This window comes from Actinia tenebrosa, unplaced genomic scaffold (assembly GCF_029948245.1).
Source record: "Actinia tenebrosa isolate PJP-AT-01 unplaced genomic scaffold, QUT_ActTen_1.0 PGA_scaffold3__52_contigs__length_22856419, whole genome shotgun sequence".
Lineage (NCBI taxonomy): Eukaryota > Metazoa > Cnidaria > Anthozoa > Actiniaria > Actiniidae > Actinia > Actinia tenebrosa.
This window is the reverse complement of record NW_028292580.1, coordinates 10108271-10127715: the sequence shown is the minus strand read 5'-3', so window position 1 is coordinate 10127715 and position 19445 is coordinate 10108271. Positions and strand designations below refer to the sequence as shown.

Genomic DNA, 19445 nt, shown 5'->3' with positions numbered 1-19445 from the left:
CCACTGAACTCCTTCCATATGTTCGAAGGAAGGGAAAGTACGTATTATCGTCTTATGGTAATCTATACGATTCCTTAAATAATCCTCTTTATGAGGACAGCGACTCATCAAATCCGCACATTGGTAACAATCCACACCTTCCAAGTCGTAAGCGCGGGAAAGAAACTTATACTTCGCTTCGTGCGTCTTTCTGTGCGTCTGAAGACGTTGACGACTACTAAGTATCTTATTGCAGAAACTACACTGCCTGCTTTGTTCACAAACTCCTCTCTTTAAATGTTGCTGTATCCCTGAAGGGAATTCCTTATTACAGCCCTTGCAAAGTATGCAAATACGCTTGTCTTGATGTTGTTGCATCTTTTGAAAAGTACTGAATTCTTTACCACAATCCTTACAAAATTTACGCAATTCCTTCGTACAAACTCCATTACGAACGTGGTATTGTAGTCTTTGCTTGGTGCTGAACTTCTTCTTACACGACGAGCAGTCCATATATACTTAACAATATCTTAACCTCCATTTGACGTCTTAACAATTATTTAACCTAGACCCTAACATTTTGAGGCGCTCTTTGAAATAGACCCTGAGCAGCTTTAACAAAGTTTAACCTAAACGTTAACAATATTAGACGTCTTTTTCTTTCGAGGTATCCTATTCCTTAACAAAGATTAACCTAATTGTTAACATTCTAGGGGGGATATTGAATGAAGTCCTTAACGGACTCCTTAGCCCACGTCGCAATCGTCAACAAGGCGCCAAACCGTTCTGCACGCTTCAGACCGCACATTTCATCGTACAATTCCTGCACGCGCTCTTTTAACCGATCGATCTCCTCCCTTTGCATTTCTATGGTGTCTTTTTTATCTTTTGCGTCGGCGACAATTCTTTGCACTGCTTCCACTGGTTCCATCTATATATGAACCCAGATCACATGCCTTGTAACGCTCTGATAGTAGGACCCACCGGCTGTGGAAAGACCCAGTTCATCGTGGAGCAGCTATTAGGACCCTTTAGATACCGCTTTGACTATATCGTGCTATTATGCCCCACCTACGTGAATAACCGCACCTGGACGGGTATAGGAGTGAAAGACGACGACTTCTTTGTAGATATCTTAGACCCTAACGAGTTATCTGGTCATCTTAAGTTTTGGCACAAACAATTCTCGTCTCGCGAGGCTCGACGAGCGAGTACGCAAACCCTCCTCATACTGGATGACATCGCCTGCGGGGACGACGTAAAAAGACGCACCTCCGAGCTCGTTAAACTCGCCTTCAGCGGTAGACACGACAATATCAGCGTTTGGTTGCTCTCGCAGCAGCTTACCAGCGTCTCTAAGCCCTTCAGGGAAAACATAGGATCGCTTGTCGTATTTTATACTCCGAGCAAGTCTGACCTGGAAACCATCTTAAGCGACTACGGCGGTGAGATATCCAAGGAACAGTTACACGAATACATGCGGCATTTAAAAACGCACCAACATTCCAAAATGATCTTCTCTTTGAGGTTTCCGTATTCCATAAAGATCTGCGATCTTTAATATATATGGACATTGAGCAGCTCTTAGATGAAGTCCCCACACAGTTAGATGAAAGTAACCTTAAGGAACAACTCAACATCCTTGTGTCTTCGGGGAAGTGTAAAGAAATGATAGGTAAGGAACTTACCCATGAGCAGGTTAATAAGTTGTCGGAAGAAGAAGTCAAGAAGTTCCATAAGAGGTACGAGGCCGCCCTTGCAAGTAAGACCACGGATGCCGTAGCAGACTCCGCTATCCGACTTGCGACTAAATTGCTTGGACTTGCACTGCCTATAGACGACGTGGAGCAACTACAGAAGGACATAAGCGAGGACTATGTCATCGCCCAAGAACTTAAGATAACCTGTGGGTGGTTGTCTTTGAAGTGCGGTAAGTTAATGGCAGTCGCCTCTGCGGCACTTCACGTAGCTCAGCACGTCGACTTGAAGGAGGTACTAGGTTCCTTAGGAACATCTTGGAAGGACTTCAAGAAGGACAGAGAAGTCGAAAAGGTCTTCCAGGCGGCACTTGCTGAGGTACCTGATCAAGTCACCTCAAGTACTTAGTCAAGTCGTTGTCAAGTCACCTCAAGTACTTAGTCAAGTCGTTGTCAAGTCACCTCAAGTACTTAGTCAAGTCGTTGTCAAGTCATTGCCAAGTCATTGTCAAGTCGTCATCAAGTTACTTGTCAAGTCCTTCAAGTCCCTTAATATAAGATGAGTGGCACCGAAGAACAACCACCCGTAGAAGATACCAAGATTACCAAGGCTAAATCTCCAGGCAGAGTTGCCGCGGGAAAGAAGCTCGCGGAGATGAATAGGAAGAACAAAGCCAAAAAAGAAGAAAAGGTGGAGGAAAAAGAAGAGGAATCCTTCATTAATCCTGGGTACGTCATTGGCGCGTTAGGAGTTGCTATAGCAGCAGGCAGCCTTTACTTACAATGGCGGGCAGCAAAGCCAAAAGTAAAGTTGGAGCCAGCGCATTACACGCCTACGGAGCCGCCCGTTAGAAAAAGTAAGATCCCTGAAATGGAGTAAATTTATCACCCGCGGCGACCTAGATTTTCCTTCTCGCTTTGTAATATAATGTCAACCGCGTTATTGAAAACTGTTGAAGAGGCAGCTATCATTACTTCCATCGTTGCGGGTATTGGTTGGGTAGGTAAGAAAGTGCTCAAAGAAGACTTTACTGAAGACCCAAGCAAGAGCTTCGCTAATTTTGCTAAAATGACCGCTGCCGTTGGCGGGGCTATCATGGTAAAGGATTATCTACGGAAGGAAAAGTACCTACCTAATGTATAATGGTTAGCTTAGTCGCAGGTGGAGTCATTGCAGCTTTAGCATTTACAGGGGCTAATTATGGTGGTCAGTATTTGGATAGATTAGTTAGAGGTGATCGCAGCGGAGACTTAGCCGCTGAGAGGAAGAGACACGACTTAGCGCTGGAGAAATATCAGCGAGACGTGGCGGCTTGGAATGAAAAAAGACAAGCTTACAGGGATTGGTTGGACAAGAACTACCAAGACAAGATGCAGGCGGATAAGAACTTTGAAAATACAGACTACGCCTTTAAGCTCTATGCGCAAGCACACCCCGCGGCATTAACGGGGTTGAGAAAGCCTCAGTTTAAGAATTACTATCAGCCTTCTAAGAAACAAAAAGATAGTGAGTTGGTATTCGTGGGAGTTGCAGGGCTGGCGGGAGGCGTAGCCTTGGCGTATCTGCTCTAACGAAGGGGACTTGTCCCCTGTAATATATGATCGTCTTTTTGGAAAGCGACAAGAATGACTTTACCACGTATTTGAATCCTCCCATCAAAGCCTGTAAGGTTCGGTTGGTTAGTTGCTCTTTGTATAATTCTTGGTATAATTTAATTAATGGCTTTGTCATCGGAACTTCCGGCACCAAACCAAAAATACCAGATTCCCATTACACCCCTATAACACTGGCTAAGGAGCTAGCAAAGCATGGATATACTCTTACCACAGGATTGCCCCATGAAATGACATTCAAGAAAAATAATGGGAGCGCCAATCTAAAGGACAGTTCATTGGTAGAACTCCTGGGCCTTACTAGTACCACGATAAATAGCGGCAGTACATATGATGTGAAATGGAAAGTCGCATCCTCTTATGAAGTCTATTGCGACTTGGTCCATAGTTACAACAATGGAGAAAAGTCTTCTCTTATGTCCAAGTTTCTGCCCCAAGGTAATCCATTTGACCCAGTAGAATACACTCCCATTTCTTTGAGCTATGACTTATCTAATTTGGTAGAAAGCATAAACATCACCATTAAAGTGGACGGAAAGACGGTGGATTTCAACGGACGTAAGATCAATCTTGTTTTGGAATTCATATAATGGGCCGCGTAGAGGACAAACTCAAAAGGATTTACTATGGGCCTGAAGGCTATTGGAAAGGAGCGTCGGCTATCAAGAAACTCGCGACCGCGGCCAGGGTATCAGACGAAACAGCTAAGAACTGGTTGAAAAAACAAACCCTCTGGCAGGTCTATCTTCCCGTGCCTAAGTACATTCCCAGGCCCAGCTTCACCGTAAATACCCCCAACGAAGTTCATCAGGCGGATTTGCTTTTCTTGCCGCACGACAAGGTGAGAAAAAAGACCTATAGGTACGCTTTGACCGTAGTCGATATCGCAAGCAGATACAAAGACGCTGAACCCATAATCAGCAAGGATTCTGGAGAAGTCGCAGAAGCCCTAGGTAGGATTTATAAGCGCGTCTTGAAATGGCCTAAGCTGCTGCAAGTGGATGCGGGAACGGAGTTCATGGGCGTGGTTACTAAGACCCTGAAAGACCACGACACTAAAATTAGGAGAGCCAAAGCTGAGTACCACAGGGGTCAGAGCATCGTCGAAAGATTTAATAAAACCTTGGCTGAGCGTCTCTTTGGGTACCAGTATTGGAAAGAGCTGGAAGATCCCTCCAAACGCAACAGGGAATGGACTCAGAGGCTCCCCCAGGTCGTCGCAGCTTCGAACAACGAGGCGGCCAGGGCTACGGGAATGAAACCCAAGGATGCCATAAAAAAGAAGCACGTGGAACACAAATCCTTCGTCAGAAGTTCGAGGGCGGTCTTCCCCCATGAAAAGAAATTAGGTAATGTCACGGTTCGATATCTCTATGAGCCGGGTGAATTAGAAGGAGGATCCAAAAGAGCTACGGATCCTAATTGGTCTTTGGAAACTTACCAGATCCGAAGTGCGATAGCTAAGAAGGGTCAGCCCATCTTGTATTATCTTCATGATGGTCCCACGCGTGGGTTCGTCAAAGAAGAACTGCTTATCGTGTGATGTCCGAATGCTATCGTATGGATACCATCATCACACATCCATCGCTTACCGTCAAATGCAGACAGTGACACCTTCTCCTGCGTGACGTTATGTATCTGATGACCATAGCTGCGCAGGCTGTTCATCTTATGCCGCTGTTCCTTGCGTGTTCGTAATACGTTGAGGTAGGACTCGTGCGTAATGTCCTTCTTAACCACATACTTTTTTACGCCTTTAGCTTTCTTTTCTACGCCGTCTAACTTTAGCACGCTGTACATCTTTGGTTTCAGGCCCACGTATTCCACGATGGGTTTTCCTTTCATCTCATCCTTCATTTTCCCGATTACTTTCTTGTTTTTAGGGGAGTAAAGAAAGTGATCGCGTGGGTAATCGCTGGTGTCGTATTCATCGATGTCGGGAACACAGTCTTCGTAAATGTCTTCCGTCTGCACCTCTAGTATCAAGGAATCGGTGTCGGTGTATAAGAGGCGGCACTTATCACCGTATTTCGGTTTTAGCTTGTCGTAGTAAAACTCATACATGAGCAGCTTTGATAGGTCTAACACTGTAAACCCCGTGTATACGGGTTTATTCAGGAATAGATTCGCTTTCTTCATGTGAATCACGTAGAAGTTTAACATTTCTACGTATCTAACGAATCCAGGCTGTGACACGTATGCTTCTGCTTCCTCTCTGGTGCTGGCTATCTTTATGCTTACGCGCTTGCGGATGTTCTCCATTGTCTTACCAAATACGCTATTGTTCATTAGTTTAAACAGGTTCTTTTCGAAGTCATTCTTTGCCTGCGTACGCTTTTGTGTGTTAAAGTCAATGTAGGAGCGCATCCATGGTTCCTGCGTGAATTTTAGGACTCTGTGGATCTTCTCTACGCGCATTCCGTGGCGCACATAGAACTGCAGGTTGCGGTAATGCACCACGTACTTCTTTTTGTCCATCAGGTTCATAGTTAGTTTCCTGTACGGTTTGTAACCAGGACACATTTCCCTCTGCAGCGGACTCAGCTGCTTAAATGGTATCTCTATCGCTTCTGGTGCTAACGGGAACTCATTGTGTGCGTCGTGTAAGTGCTCTGGGTATTCCAGGTCCACCTCCAGCACGTAACCTTTGTCGTCTTCTTTACCTACATTTAGGTAAAACTCTATGGGCTTTATGTTGTCCCATTCGAAGTCGCGTACAGGTAAGTACTGTGACATTGCCCAACCGTAGAGGTTGTTTGCGTCTAAGTAGAAGATGTATGTGGTTGGCTTCTCCGGGTCGTACTCCACCGTGGGATTGTTTGCGCGGGCGTAACGTCTGCTGGGTCCGCAAACACCGCCGCGGATACCGTCGTCCATAAAGCGGTACATGTCGTATTCCGTTAGGAGATCCAGTTGCGCGTTTGTCTTCTTTAGAAGTGCACTCCAACTAAGTCCAGGAGCCGTGTAGAAGTTCGCTGGATCCAACCCGTAGTATTCCATTGCCATCTTTCGAAAGCTTTGGAAAACATCTGCGAGCAGCACTACGTCTGAACGTAGGTAGATGTCGTGGTATTCTCCCATATTCTCACAGGAGTACTTTTCCCACACATCTAACGCATGCTGGTACTCCTCGTCCTTTATACCGGACTCGTTTAGGGTGCTGTAGAATCTCTCTTTGGGTGGTAGGGGTTCTTCGAATCGCTCCCAGGAATCCATGTATTCGTATGGGTAGACTCCTTTCCTCTCCGCGCCGTATTGACTGGAAATGGGGAACTCCGTGTTGTATTTAACCAAGTTTGCTAAGGAGTCCGCCATGAACTGCTGCGAGTCTAAGAACTTTAGCTTACCCACAGTTACGGACATGTACCTTTCTTTGTTGTTGGGTATGCACTTTACTTCGGAGCCGTCCGTTCCTTGTAAGAGTAAGTGACTGTCGTAACCCCTTAAATTATGAAAGAATACGGGTATTTCCATTTCTGGATCTACTTTGAAGTTTATATTACATTTCCAATGAGCCGCACCTCTGTATTTGCCCGTGATGTGGCAGTGATCTCTAACCTTATCCACATAGAAATCCTCAACAAATGCTTTGTGGCAGTGAATGCAATGCGTGGAGGGCTTTCCCGGCTTCTCACCCTTCTTAGCATACTTCCCGCATTTAAAATGAGCTTCTCCTAAATACTTTCCATCTTCATCCCACGCTTTCTTGGCTCGTCTTCCAAACTGAAGAAGCGTATGTTGGCAAATGTGGCATTTTTTTGCCTTGTTAAAAGCCTCCTGGTTCTCTTTGGTAAATTCCATCTTCTTTGGACGTCTTAATTGTTCTCTTATCTCTTCCTCCTCTTCTCGCAATGCTTCTAGAAACTCATTAGCTGCGTTCTTACCTCGGTAAATTACAGGAGGGTCGGCCTTACCGTCTGATCTGACTACTATGTAACCAAAGGAGCAGATCTCGTGTAATCCCACCTTATTCGTAGCACCACTTTTCTGCTCTTCCTTAGTTATCAACGCTTCAAAGTCTGCATATATCACGTAAGGCACCTGCATCTGCTTTTGATGGTCTGAGTAGGATAGGTTCTTATCTGTAGGCATCTGGATCCGTTGCGCCACTTCTTCGACTCCGCGACATATTTCGTCGTGATCCTTTAGAGCTTTAACGCTGGTAAAGGATAATAAGCAGCAATCACAGAAGTATTTCTTACCTTTGTGTTTGGTGTGTCTGTAAAATAGTCTGCTAATATGTTTAACCCACGAATAATGTCCGCCGTGGTAGAAAAGGTGTATTCGTTCTCCTTTACTCTTCGACAACACTAGTGGTACTATCGTTTGGTCTCTGACTCCGTAAACGTTAATTGCTAAATCGTTTATTTCCTCAAATATGGGGATGTCTATCAACTGCATGGGAAATTCCACGCCGTCCCACTCCAAATCGTCTGTTGGGTACTTGCTTGGTCTACATGGATCCTTATCTACTGGATACAGTGCAGACCTGATTGCCCACATAAAGCAGCGGTTGTCGTCATTCTTTACGTTAACGATTGCCTTCTTCCTTTCTACCCACACCGGCAGGGGTACGTAACTTCCTCCTCGTATTGGCACGTACCTTGCCATGCTAACCTCCATACCTTCTACCTCCTCCACTGTCCAACCTGATCCTTCTTTCGTGTAGTTAGACAGCGATTCCATTATTGCTTCTAAGGCTTCGCTGAGTGACCTATCCAGATTCGTGGACTCTAATATCACTAACGACTTTGATCGCAGCATTGCTGTCGTCGTTACCTCATCTTTTGATAAACTTACTTCTACCATTATACTCGCTTTCAGGGCTCCTAATTCTTCTATGCCTTTTCGAAGCGTTCTCTTGACCTTCCTTTCTGACTGACGCCAAAACTGCCTAACGTCAATCTCACCGTTACCGGGTATTGACACCGTTTCGAAATTGCTTTGGGATTCCATCTATATAATAGGAAATATCTTATACCTAATTCCAGACCCTTTTCAGATCGTCGTAGTCATACTCACAATCCTGACAATGCCAAAACAATTTAACCTTAGTCTCAAACTTCTTACCACATCCACAATCATAGCTGCTCATACATTTCGTCTTCATCTTCAAATGCTTCTTCAAGTCCACTTCTTTCTTAAAAGTTCTCTTACAATCTTCGCACTCCATATATAGACTAACATATTTTACATAAACACGGGATGCGAGTAATCGCGGTACGAATCGAGGGGGGTACTTTAGACGGGTAATCCTCCGGTGGTCGTTGCGCTGGAACCCCCATCCCCTATACTACTGTCACTGGTGATACCTTCCACGAAAGAGAAGACCACTGCTACATCCTGAAGAGGATTTGGAAGCACACAAGAGAAAAGGGTCCACAGGGAACCAACCTGAAAGGCTTTGATGAAGCTGTTGAGGATCCATCAACTGGTTTGACTCTTGCATCATTAAGAGGCGAGAGAAAGCAGTCTGTTTCAGATGCAGAAAGAATGCTTTCATATCTTGTTGCAAAGTACTTGAAGGAGAAAGGTTATGCCAAAGAAGGAAAGTATCTAGAGATAGTTGCAGGATCGCATGAGGCAGCTGATGGGCGTGGCATCTCTCAACTTGACCGCTGCAGAAAGAATTATGCCATGTTAAACATGATTTTGGATGAGTGGATGCCTTGGCATACAGATAATCATGACTTCTCTACCATTGAAATCAATAGGCATAGTATTATTACTAGCCCTTTTTAGTACAATTGTAGCAAAAAAAGAAAAACAGCAAAAAAGAAAGGAAGAAAGAAAGAGGCCTTCAAATTGTTTTTTGCAAATGAATGCAGTGAAAATATTCTTAATTCATGAAATTGACAGAAGAAATATCCCTTTGTAGACCTGTCAAAGATATCTGTGGTTTTTCAAGAGAGACTGTAATAGCTGTCACAACGAACATAGAGAGCATGGAACACCGTAGATGTCTCAATACCGAAATTGGTTATGAAGAGCACCCCAGAGCTGGGTCAACAGATGATGTGGAAGCAATGATTGGTCTGCTACACAGAGTTCTCGGAAATGTGTTTACACTGAAAGAATTTAAGTGTGCATGGAGGGGAATAGTAAGGTAAAAGATTTTGATTCTTATTACCAAATTATTATAGTATCATTGTTGCTGCTGTACCCTGGAAATATTCTATCCTGGCAATGCAATTAAAAAATTGGGGATTGCCTTAAGCTTTGTTTTTTCATTTAGCAGATCTAGATTTCATGAGATAAGAATTTCATTTTAAGCACAAGTCTTGTCATGTGGAATTCATTATTGATAAAAATAATGATGTACTTTGGTTTTCAATATGACTTGTATACTTCAGCTACTCTTATTTGTTTTTGAAAACACGTTTTCAAATTCAGTGAGATGCTGCGAGCCTGCACCTGGAGTTTAACTAACACATTAGCCTTATAAATATCTTTACTTAATATTTTAGAGAATTCTGCAAACGTATTGCCCCAGACCTCCCCTTCTACTACTGGACCATAAATGAGAGACACCGGGAAGATGTAGAGTATCCATCATTTGATGAAGGCCCAGAAGTGCAACCAGACCAGGATCCTGCTGGTCACCCTTTGAGACTGCATCGTTTAACTGTGAACCGGAGAGAAGATGCCTCAATACATTGTGCTGGATGTGCCTTTCTGCCAGCAAGAAATCAGACAAGCGTCAGGCAAAGAATCCACAGACCAACAGCTCAACTTCCAAATGTTTGTTATAGGAATAATTAAGCTAATAATTTGCTCACATTCTGGCTTTTTTATAGTAGAAGCTGTATAATTCTCTGTACCGGTAATTATTATGGTCAGTCCCTTCAACGCAAGAAATGACTTATAACTTGAAATAGATGTTATTCATGCTTTGGAATATATTGATGCGATTTGTTTGTCTAATCAAAGCTTAGAGAGATAAGATCTAGAATGGAGTCAATTTCATCTGAGTGAGCAACACATGACACTTAGCTACAGTCATGGTACTGTAGATAAACATGCATGTATAATTACTGAGCAGCCGTTGACAAATGCTCAGACTGTCATGGTCTCTTCCTACTCACATGAATATGACTAGAATCACATCTAGAGTTAAGGAAATACTATTACATCAACCTTACTGTCTTAACAATTTATGAGCAGGTAGTGTATGCTAGCTCATAAAAGAAATTAACATGCAATCTATAGTGCCAAAAAAGTACCTTCTGAGTGACATTTTTCCTGAAACAGTAAAATACAAGCCAATAGACTATTTTTGTATTTGAACTAAAACAAGTTGGCAATTAAAATTCATGCAGGTCGTATTAGAAAAATTACCCATGTGCTTTGGTTCACTCCTTTTACACGACAACAAAGCAGCTTTATGCACCTATCAGCAGCTTCCCTGAAGGGGCTACCCTTTAACCAATCAGGGAAATTGTAGAATAATAGAATCATTCTTTACAATAATTTTTCCTAGGGGTGTGTGGGAAATCTTTATTTCAAAGTCCCCAGAGTCTTTCAATCATATTTTATTATATTCATCCTAATTTGAGTATCCAAAAACAAAGTCAAGCATTTTCCCTGACCCCAAGGACAATGTTTGTAGCCAAACCCCAATGCCCCACATATCCCATTCAGAAAGCTGTTGATAGGTGTATAATTTGGGGGAAAAGAAACAAAAGAATTTCAATTTCCTGTCCATGAGGACTTATTGTTTCTTTCTCCTCTTTGAGCTGCATTCTGCTGCGCTGCAAGGGTTCACAATGTATTCAAATAAATAATAAATGGCAATATTAACAATGGAGGGGCTTGAACTCGGGCCGCCTTGGTTAGAGGCGAGCGCTCTCACCACTACTATACCTGTGTTTCCCACAATAGGTTTATTTATGCGAATACCTTTAGCCAAAAGACTCTGTAGGTCATCTTTTTCCCATCTCCCTCGTTTAACAATGTTCACTCCACCAATGTAGCGGAACTGGCTTATTTGGGGCAACCATTTCCGCCTTAAATTGTATATGATGCTGACAATAGAATATCTTGCAAGAGCTCATTTCAGTTTGGGAATTTTTTTACAACACAGTATCCCATAATATGCCATTGTCCATTGTGGTGAACTTCAAATTTTATGGCATTTTTATCACAAATGTTATCTGGCTCTGGTTCTGCTCTTACTTGAGGTTTTTGTCTATTCACAGAGATATTGTAGCATATTTCAAGGCTGTCCTGATATCTCTGTTCCCAGTGTGAGCCAACAATCTTAAAGCATTCCACGTAGTTAATTGTAGAACTGCTGTTGTTCTCTTGATCCTCATCTACTTTTTTTTCTTCGATGTTTAGTCTTTGTTCTTCTTGGACATCTGCATCATCGCCTTCTTCGTCTTCTAAAGCTAGATCATTGAGAAGACCAGTCAATGGGTCTTCCTCTGCCTCTCTGTAGGTCTCAAAATTTACTAAGCACAGTTGAGAACCATTAGCGTTTGCAAAACAATTACAAGACGTCTGGACTTCTAAATTCAAAGGAGGTAGTAGCTGGTCAATGTTACTCGCTTCGGGAATCGGAACAGAACGCACGTTGCACGTACCAGGAGCAGATACGACCTCTAGGTCCCATATAAGAGTCGCTTCCAATGTTTGATCTCGTGCGTCTTGGGAATCCTTAAACTGAAATCGAGAAAACAACGATTGCAGGTCAAACGTGTTAACAAGCGAGCGTTTTTCAACTTCAAATCGCAACAACCACATTTATCAGTCTCCATATATAATATAAAAGCTAACCTTAGTATTACAGCTTGAAGTTACAGAGACAAGAACAGGGCAGTTGATATTTTCAAATAGAGATTCGACACTCCTGGAACCATTATTTCGTGGTATCAAAGCAACTCTTCTTTCAGCGAGATTATGAATAAAAGATAGATGAATCTCTCGAAAGACAAGCTCAAGACAGGCTAAGTTACATATTCTGATTGTAACATCCGTTTTAGAAATACAATGAATGAATATAAGTGAAGAATTTTCAAAAACATCTGCTTGAACATCCCGAAGCATTCGGAAGGACGCCATCTTACTTTGCCTCTTCAATGGCCTGATAAGAGTGATGACGTCACTAAAATTTCGATAATATATAGTCATTCGCAAAGCATTCTGGGATAGGGTTCAGTCCTCCTCTGACCTCAACCCCAACAGTCTATATTTCTAAATATTTCGATCAGAGGTTATTTGGAGTTTGTAAGTAAAGGTTATATACCTTATACCTTGGTGGATATGAGATATATCAAGCCGAGACGAAGCCGTTGGGTGAATGTGAAGGATAAAGACCGCCAGTGAACAAAAGAAACTGACTCAATGATGATATGAGTAATTAAGGTTTACCTAAAGATTTTGCTATGTCCATCTGAGTCCATAATAACCCATCGCTTCCAGCTGCTCTTAACTTATCAAATAGGCAGGCCTTCCAACTACACCGCTTTCTCCTGTTGGGGCTCGATACGATTGCTCTTCCATTAAGAATGTAGCAACGCTGGTAAGCCGATGTACCATAACTCCAACCTTTTCTTTGAGGCCGGACAGATTGTCAATAACAGTAGTCAAAAGTTGATCCGAACATGCCTGCTGCCTCACTAAAAACCACTGTATCTTCTTTAGATGCAAAACTGCTGCTTCAAGGCCGATGCCATACCCCAATAGCTGCTCTGGTTGTACGTTAGGATAATAACAATAATAATAATAATAATAATAATAATAATATAACTTTATTTAATGAGGGTGGCATAAATTACTGGTAGCCCAGTAGTTTACATTATGGCCCTCTTAAATTAAAATAGAAAAAATTGTAAATTAAATTAAATTAGATTTAGATAAATGACTGGGAAAATACTTAAATAAATGTTATCGGGGAAACTAAGTTATTAAACTGGTGTTAATTAAACATTGAAAAAACAAAACAAAACCAAACAAAAAACAAGAAAGCATGACTAATACACCGATCCCTCAAGCTCCGCCCCTTCATAGCAACGCATAGCAACCAGGCAACCTCGGACATTAAATCCAATATGGCGGTTCCTGGCGTTACATCGATGAATGCATTACCCAAAGATTTTGGATTAAATTTCTTCGGATCACGACCTCTCACGTTAAGATCTAAGGAGCGAGGATATAACTATTTCCTAAATGGTTATGTCTTTGATGTCAAATTGCAAACATCTGAAGAAAAACATGCAATTGTTTCAAGCAAATGTTACCGATCGATGCGCAAAAATGAAACACCACACAAACTCCGTATGGATATTTCTACAGAGGAACGTCGTTTTACAGATTGCACTTGCGTGGCAGGGTAAGCATGCATCTCTTCATCTTCTTTATAACTTAAAAGGGAGATCATCAGATTCTAATATGTGGCATCTCTTTTTAGTATGTCTGGAACGTGTTCCCATATTCTTGCATTGGTTTTCACGTTGATACACTACCAGCAAAAAGGACTGAAGGAAGTACCGACTTTCTTGTCTTGTACTAGTTTACCCCAACAATGGCATAGGCCCAGAGGAACCAAAATTAAACCCCGACCTGTCGTAAATATGATCTTGGCTAAGGCAAAACGCTATGCGACGAGAAAAAAAAGGCCTGTATTCACCAAAACAACAAAACAAAGGTAAACTGATCAACACAAAGATAAAATCTTTATTTTCATCAGCAGTTATATTTACAAATCTTATTATTTTTGGTTATTTTATCCAGGTTTTCCAGCAACAAAGGTGTAATCTTTTTTTGCTTGTGACAGGTTGGTCCCTCCCACCAAGACAGAAATTCAGCAGCTAAAATCTACTTTGAAAAATAGTGCTATTGCCTATCTTGTCAATGAGAACAATAATGAGACAGACCCAGCTTTGGGACGTGTACAACAGGGATCACCACTTATTTATCAGGTATTCTATTTTATTCCTGTTTTTGATTAACAATTTGCATGACTTCTGTTATTCATGATGTGGGAATCTTTACCAGAACATCTTGAAGTGCAGTTAAATAGCAACAAACCAACCAAATTTCATTGATATTGTGAAAAATACAGACTGGGATCCTTCTGTTCACAAGTTTAAAATTCTTAATTCTATTGATGGCCCTTTCCACATGGATTCTATGTTTGGCTATCACTCTTGTTTTTTGTACATCACCGCTTGTCATTTGGCCAGTGGAGGAAGAAAATGGTGGGATATTCAGCTGCAAGCCCAAATCCTTAAGTTCCTTTTCAATAGTAAAGCCCTTATCAGCCATGATGGCATCATTTACCTGAATCTTGTTATTTTTGAGGTGGTCTTGTAAGAGGTCATAGAAACCACTGTCTTTACAAATATTATTATCAGATATTGAGCCAGTGAACAAGGATGAAGTATACATTAGTGATCCTCTTGGGTCAGTTGCAACTAATGCTTTCAGGGTGGTGGTTGACTTGTAATCTGAGTATAGCTGTGACTGACAAGACAGGGATGATGGTCGTTCTGTTTTTATTTCTGTGCAGTCAATGATTGCAATTGTGTTAGGGAAGTCTTTCTTGAATGCAGGTGTCATGTGCTGGATTATTGTATCCCTGTCAGGCCAGAGAGACAAATAACCTAACCTTAGATACATATAGTGTATCCAGGAATTAAAAATGATACTCACAAGCTGCTCTGATATATTAAACCGGTAGGCAAGATCCTTGATATGGAACCCATTTCTCAGCCTACACATCACAAGGAAGTATTGGTTTTTTAAATTCAGTTCCATACAAGCATTTGCCTTTTCTGTGTAGCAAATTGGATTTTCATCAGGTTTGGGAATCAGGTACGTGAAGAGAGCTTCAAAAGCATTGTAATCAAACCCAGTATAATACTTCAAGAGGGCTTTTATTTTGGATTGATTAACCATCTCAACTGAAAACCCAATTTCTCTTGTATCTAAGTTCATTTTGGCCACTTTTTCATGAAAGCTCCTTTTAAGTGCTTGAGAACTGATGATGCCAGCTGCTGTTCTAGGCTATGTCTTAGTTTCTGCTCTTCTTCTACCTGCAGCTTCAGTCTTTCAATTTCATTTTCAAGTCTCCTCAACTCACAGGCATTAGCCAGATTGTCCAATGAGTATGTCACTCCTATAAAATTTCAAAAGAAGTGCTGTTATTAATGATAGTGCATTTTGAATATAATGTGCATATTTTTTTCAGGCAAAATTCTACAACCAAGCACAACCTTATGTTTCTGCAACAGTATCATCAACCTGTGGAGATGTGATATTTCCACAGCCTGTTGAATATAACTTGACAAGCCCCAGTCACCTCCAGTGCAACAGCATAGAGCCAATAACCCACAAGGATGCAGTAGACTTAGAAAAGGCAACAGTCCTTCAATCCGAAAGCAGCCTGTGGTTTAAATGTCGAGCTAAAAGAATCACTGCCTCCCAATTTGGGAGAATTCTCAAGAGAAAAAAAGATATCAATGAAAAATTCCTTAAAAGCCTCTTTGATGCTGACACATTTTCATCTCAGGCCACTTCTTATGGAAAAAGGCATGATGGAAAAAGGCATGAGGGAGATGCCAAAGGAGCATATGTAGAGAAAAACAGAGCCATTCATGTTCATGATTGTGGTTTAGTTGTTAATCCTGCTTTCAGTTTTTTGGGGGCCTCTCCTGATGGAAAGGTTTGTGATATGGGGAAGACTGGAATCTTAGAAGTCAAATGTCCCTATAGTGCTAGGGACATGATCTTAAGGCAAGCTGTTCAACTCCCAAATTTTTGTTTGGAAGCTAATAATGACAGTCTTCAGCTAAAAAGGGGTCATGATTATGAATTCCAGGTCCAGGGGCAGTTATTGGTGACTGGAGCTCCTTTCTGTGAATTTGTTGTGTACACAAGTAAGGACTTATTTGTTCAGAGAATTTTTCCTGAAAAAACAAAATGTCAACAAATGCTCATGAAGCTTGCTGACTTTTACTGTAAATATGCAATTCCATATATAACAAGAAGTTCTGAATAATGAAATATTGCATGTAAAAGCATAATTTCTAACCTTGTAATATCGGCGGATCCAATGTAAATGTATCTATGCCTGTGAACTGTTCGGGCTCGTCTGCGTTTTCTTTTTGTCTTTTTTGTTTGGTTACATTAGGACTGTATAAGAACCAAATAAATGGAGTATTGAGTTTAGTGTCTTGTTATAGCTGTTTACATTGAAAACACACGAAAAATTATGTTATATCAACCTTACTTTGAGGATTCAGTAGTTTGCATTCTCCTTTTTGGAGCTGGTCTTCCTTTTTTTACAGCACTGCCATCTGCAGGTATTGGATCTGGGAAGTTCTCGCTTGGATGACCATCGATGAAGTGCTGTAAGAACGAATATTGAAAATGTCACAAAATGATTGTTCTGATAATAAAATATCGTTTTTATTGCTTACCTTTGAACATATATATGTGTCCTTCGTAATTTTCTGGATGTTAAAATCGCTGTGAGGCATTCCACAAGCTTTAATCCAACGAAGGCAGTCTTCATGCCTGGTTTTGGGTTTTGGGAAGGGGGAAAAACACGACGGATATATCACTTTTCCGTGAATCAGATTTACAAGTACCATAGCAGCAGTGCTTGACCATACCTCTAGTTATTTTTCGGAACTTAAAAAATTTCAAAAGCAAGCCTCAAAGCAATATTTACTGAAAATATTACTAGATATCAAAGATATCAACCTCCACAGACCTTGATAACTTGTCCGACAAAATGGCGTCGTCTAAAACCGGAAATGGCGTTTTCAAAGTTTGACTTCTGACTGGCTACTTTTATTACGGAGATTGACAAGCGGGATCGGTCTATTACTATGTTTGCTGAATAGTGAAATGTTCTAGAGTAGCATTACGTTTTATGAATGTTTTCTGTAGATTCTGAAGAAACAGTTTGTGGGATACAATGCTTCTTATAGAAATATCAGTATTGTTCCATAGGCGGATGGCACTACCATGAAACGTTTTACGTCCTGACATTTTCTTGAAAGAGGGCATAGTGATGTTATTATTTTTTGAAGCTCTAGTATTATAATTGTATATATCTTTGAGGTAGCTTATATACGAGATGAAATAGTCTAGACAGTGACCTAAGCTAATCTTAAGCAGCATGTAGAGCTTTCTAGTACAAAAAATGTCGTCAATGGGAAGCCATCCCAATTTAAATTGGCGTTAAGTATTAACCTGGCACATCTTTTCTGGATTCTTAATAGTCTTCCTAAATTTTCTTTGGAGCAATTGCCCCCAACAGTACAACAATATTAATAATATTAATAATAATAACTTTATTCTTTATATAGCGCCATTTCTACAGTGAACAGTTAAGTAATCTTTTTGGCACTTTTTAAAAGGCAGATTCTCGAATTTAATTTACTAATTAAATAGTCAATGTGCTTGTCCCACTTTAAATGTCTATCTATTTTAACCCCAAGAAGCTTTTCATCGGTCGCCTCATCTGGCTTGGTATTGTTCAGGAAAAGTTCCATATCCTTCTTTTCCGTGTGGCAAAGTTTTTGCACTGTTCCAATGAGTAATTGTTTGGTTTTCATCGTGTTTGGCAACATACCATTGAGCGAGAGCCAACTTTGAGCTTTGTTGAGGGTGTCCTGTAACGTTTGTTGGATTTCTTCACGGTTGTTGTCACATGACGAAATGGTGGTGTCATCTGCATAGATATCAACTTCAGATTCACAAAGTGATAATGGTAGGTCATTGATATACATGGAGAAGAGTATAGGTCCTAGTATAGATCCATGTGGGACCCCAAAATTGAGTGTTGAAGAGCATAAAAGCGAGCCTGATATGGAACACTGCTGTGAGCGGTCCGTTAAATATAAGGTAAACCACTTTAATGTACGGAGGCCCGGGAGGGACATTCGTACTTCGCACTTCACATTTCTTATTTCACATATGTAAGTGGAAACTTCACACTTCACACTTCATTCGTCTCAGATTGTATTCTGTGCCAGCGGTGTGCCGCACTACTTTTATTCTTTAAGACTTATGCTTCTTGTGCTTTATATTGTGATTAAAGCTTTAAATTATCACAATGACAATATTTAACGCATGGAACAAAGAGAGAACAAAAGAGAGCTATTTTTGTGAACAGTATGGAGGAATTCATCCTTGAAGGTAAGACTTTAGAGTCTTCTGTGTATGTTTATCTATCGTAACTTACCCATGATAGATCATCGGCCACGCATAAACTAGGCTACCAATAGACCTAATCCGCGTGTCACAATGTTTTCCCAATTTAGCGCGTCACAAACTCTAGAGATTCATTTTCTTTTGTTCTTACCCTTCAAAAACTAGTATCCTAATGAAGTCACGACGATAACACGAGGGGTTTGCACTAAGGGTCACCTATGAGTTGCAAGATAAATTTTTCAAATTTCTCAAAATTGGCATGAGTGAAGGCCTCCATGCACTGAAATCATCGCTATAAGTTTTAGTTCGATCAGAATTTTATTTCCGGCAAACTGCGCGAAAATGTGAAATTTGACATCATTCCCGGTTTTCAAATGCCGTTTGTGTGCACTCCTAAAAGTGCTAAAAATCACTAGATTTCGTACATATTTTACCAAATAAATTTATTTTGCTATTTGTCTTTAAAGCAAGATACAAATTTAATATTTTATAGATTTTTCAAAACTATTGCACCAGGAGTAAAGAGGGACACCCATGGCTTAGTTTTATAAAATAAAATTTTGGGGCAATTCATAAACAAAACTTGGAGAGCGATGTATCTCAACCCCATTCTCAGCCATATTTGACATCAATTTACAAGGCGTGAGGTTTACAATCCACGAATAAGACCCCTGAAATCACGAAATCATACCTCTATTCGTTTGCAATTCACAATAAACTTCCTAAAGCCACGGTACAATACTTTAATTACAATGTTCGAGCTGATACAATCAAGGAAAATCTCTTGGAAGAGGTTCGAAGCATTCATCATGACCGGATCTGAAACAAGTTGAATCGAGTCTGGCCCATCACTATACCGGATCACGCTATCTATGCCAAAAATGTCAAAATATCAAAAACTAAGCTAACCTTATGTATTAGAAGGAGCTTAAACGTGTTATAATATTATGTTCTTGGAATATCTTACCTTAATTTCACTCATTATTA

General features: G+C 40.9%; 2 protein-coding genes across 2 annotated transcripts; one reads left to right on the top strand and one right to left on the bottom strand.

The window, feature by feature from the left end:
• The first annotated feature begins 9136 nt into the window (after positions 1 to 9136).
• LOC148908495 (uncharacterized) lies at positions 9137 to 10125 on the top strand. The gene is made up of 2 exons (XM_089035112.1): positions 9137 to 9396; positions 9758 to 10125. Exons 1-2 carry the CDS (start codon positions 9137 to 9139, stop codon positions 10050 to 10052), a joined length of 555 nt encoding a protein of 184 aa, XP_088891238.1. The 3' UTR covers positions 10053 to 10125.
• A 4139-nt stretch (positions 10126 to 14264) lies between these two features.
• On the bottom strand, positions 14265 to 15230 carry LOC148908494 (uncharacterized). The gene has a single exon (XM_089035896.1). The coding sequence runs from the start codon at positions 15228 to 15230 to the stop codon at positions 14265 to 14267; it is 966 nt and encodes a 321-aa protein (XP_088892022.1).
• Between the last annotated feature and the right edge of the window lie 4215 nt (positions 15231 to 19445).

Excerpts from the sequence above, each read along its gene's own strand:
- LOC148908495 (XM_089035112.1), top strand. The coding sequence starts at position 9,137 with ATGAAATTGACAGAAGAAATATCCCTTTGTAGACCTGTCAAAGATATC. Across the intron at positions 9,397-9,757 it reads GCATGGAGGGGAATAGTAAG|AGAATTCTGCAAACGTATTG; the intron begins GTAAAAGATTTT and ends TTAATATTTTAG.
- LOC148908494 (XM_089035896.1), bottom strand. The coding sequence starts at position 15,230 with ATGAACTTAGATACAAGAGAAATTGGGTTTTCAGTTGAGATGGTTAAT.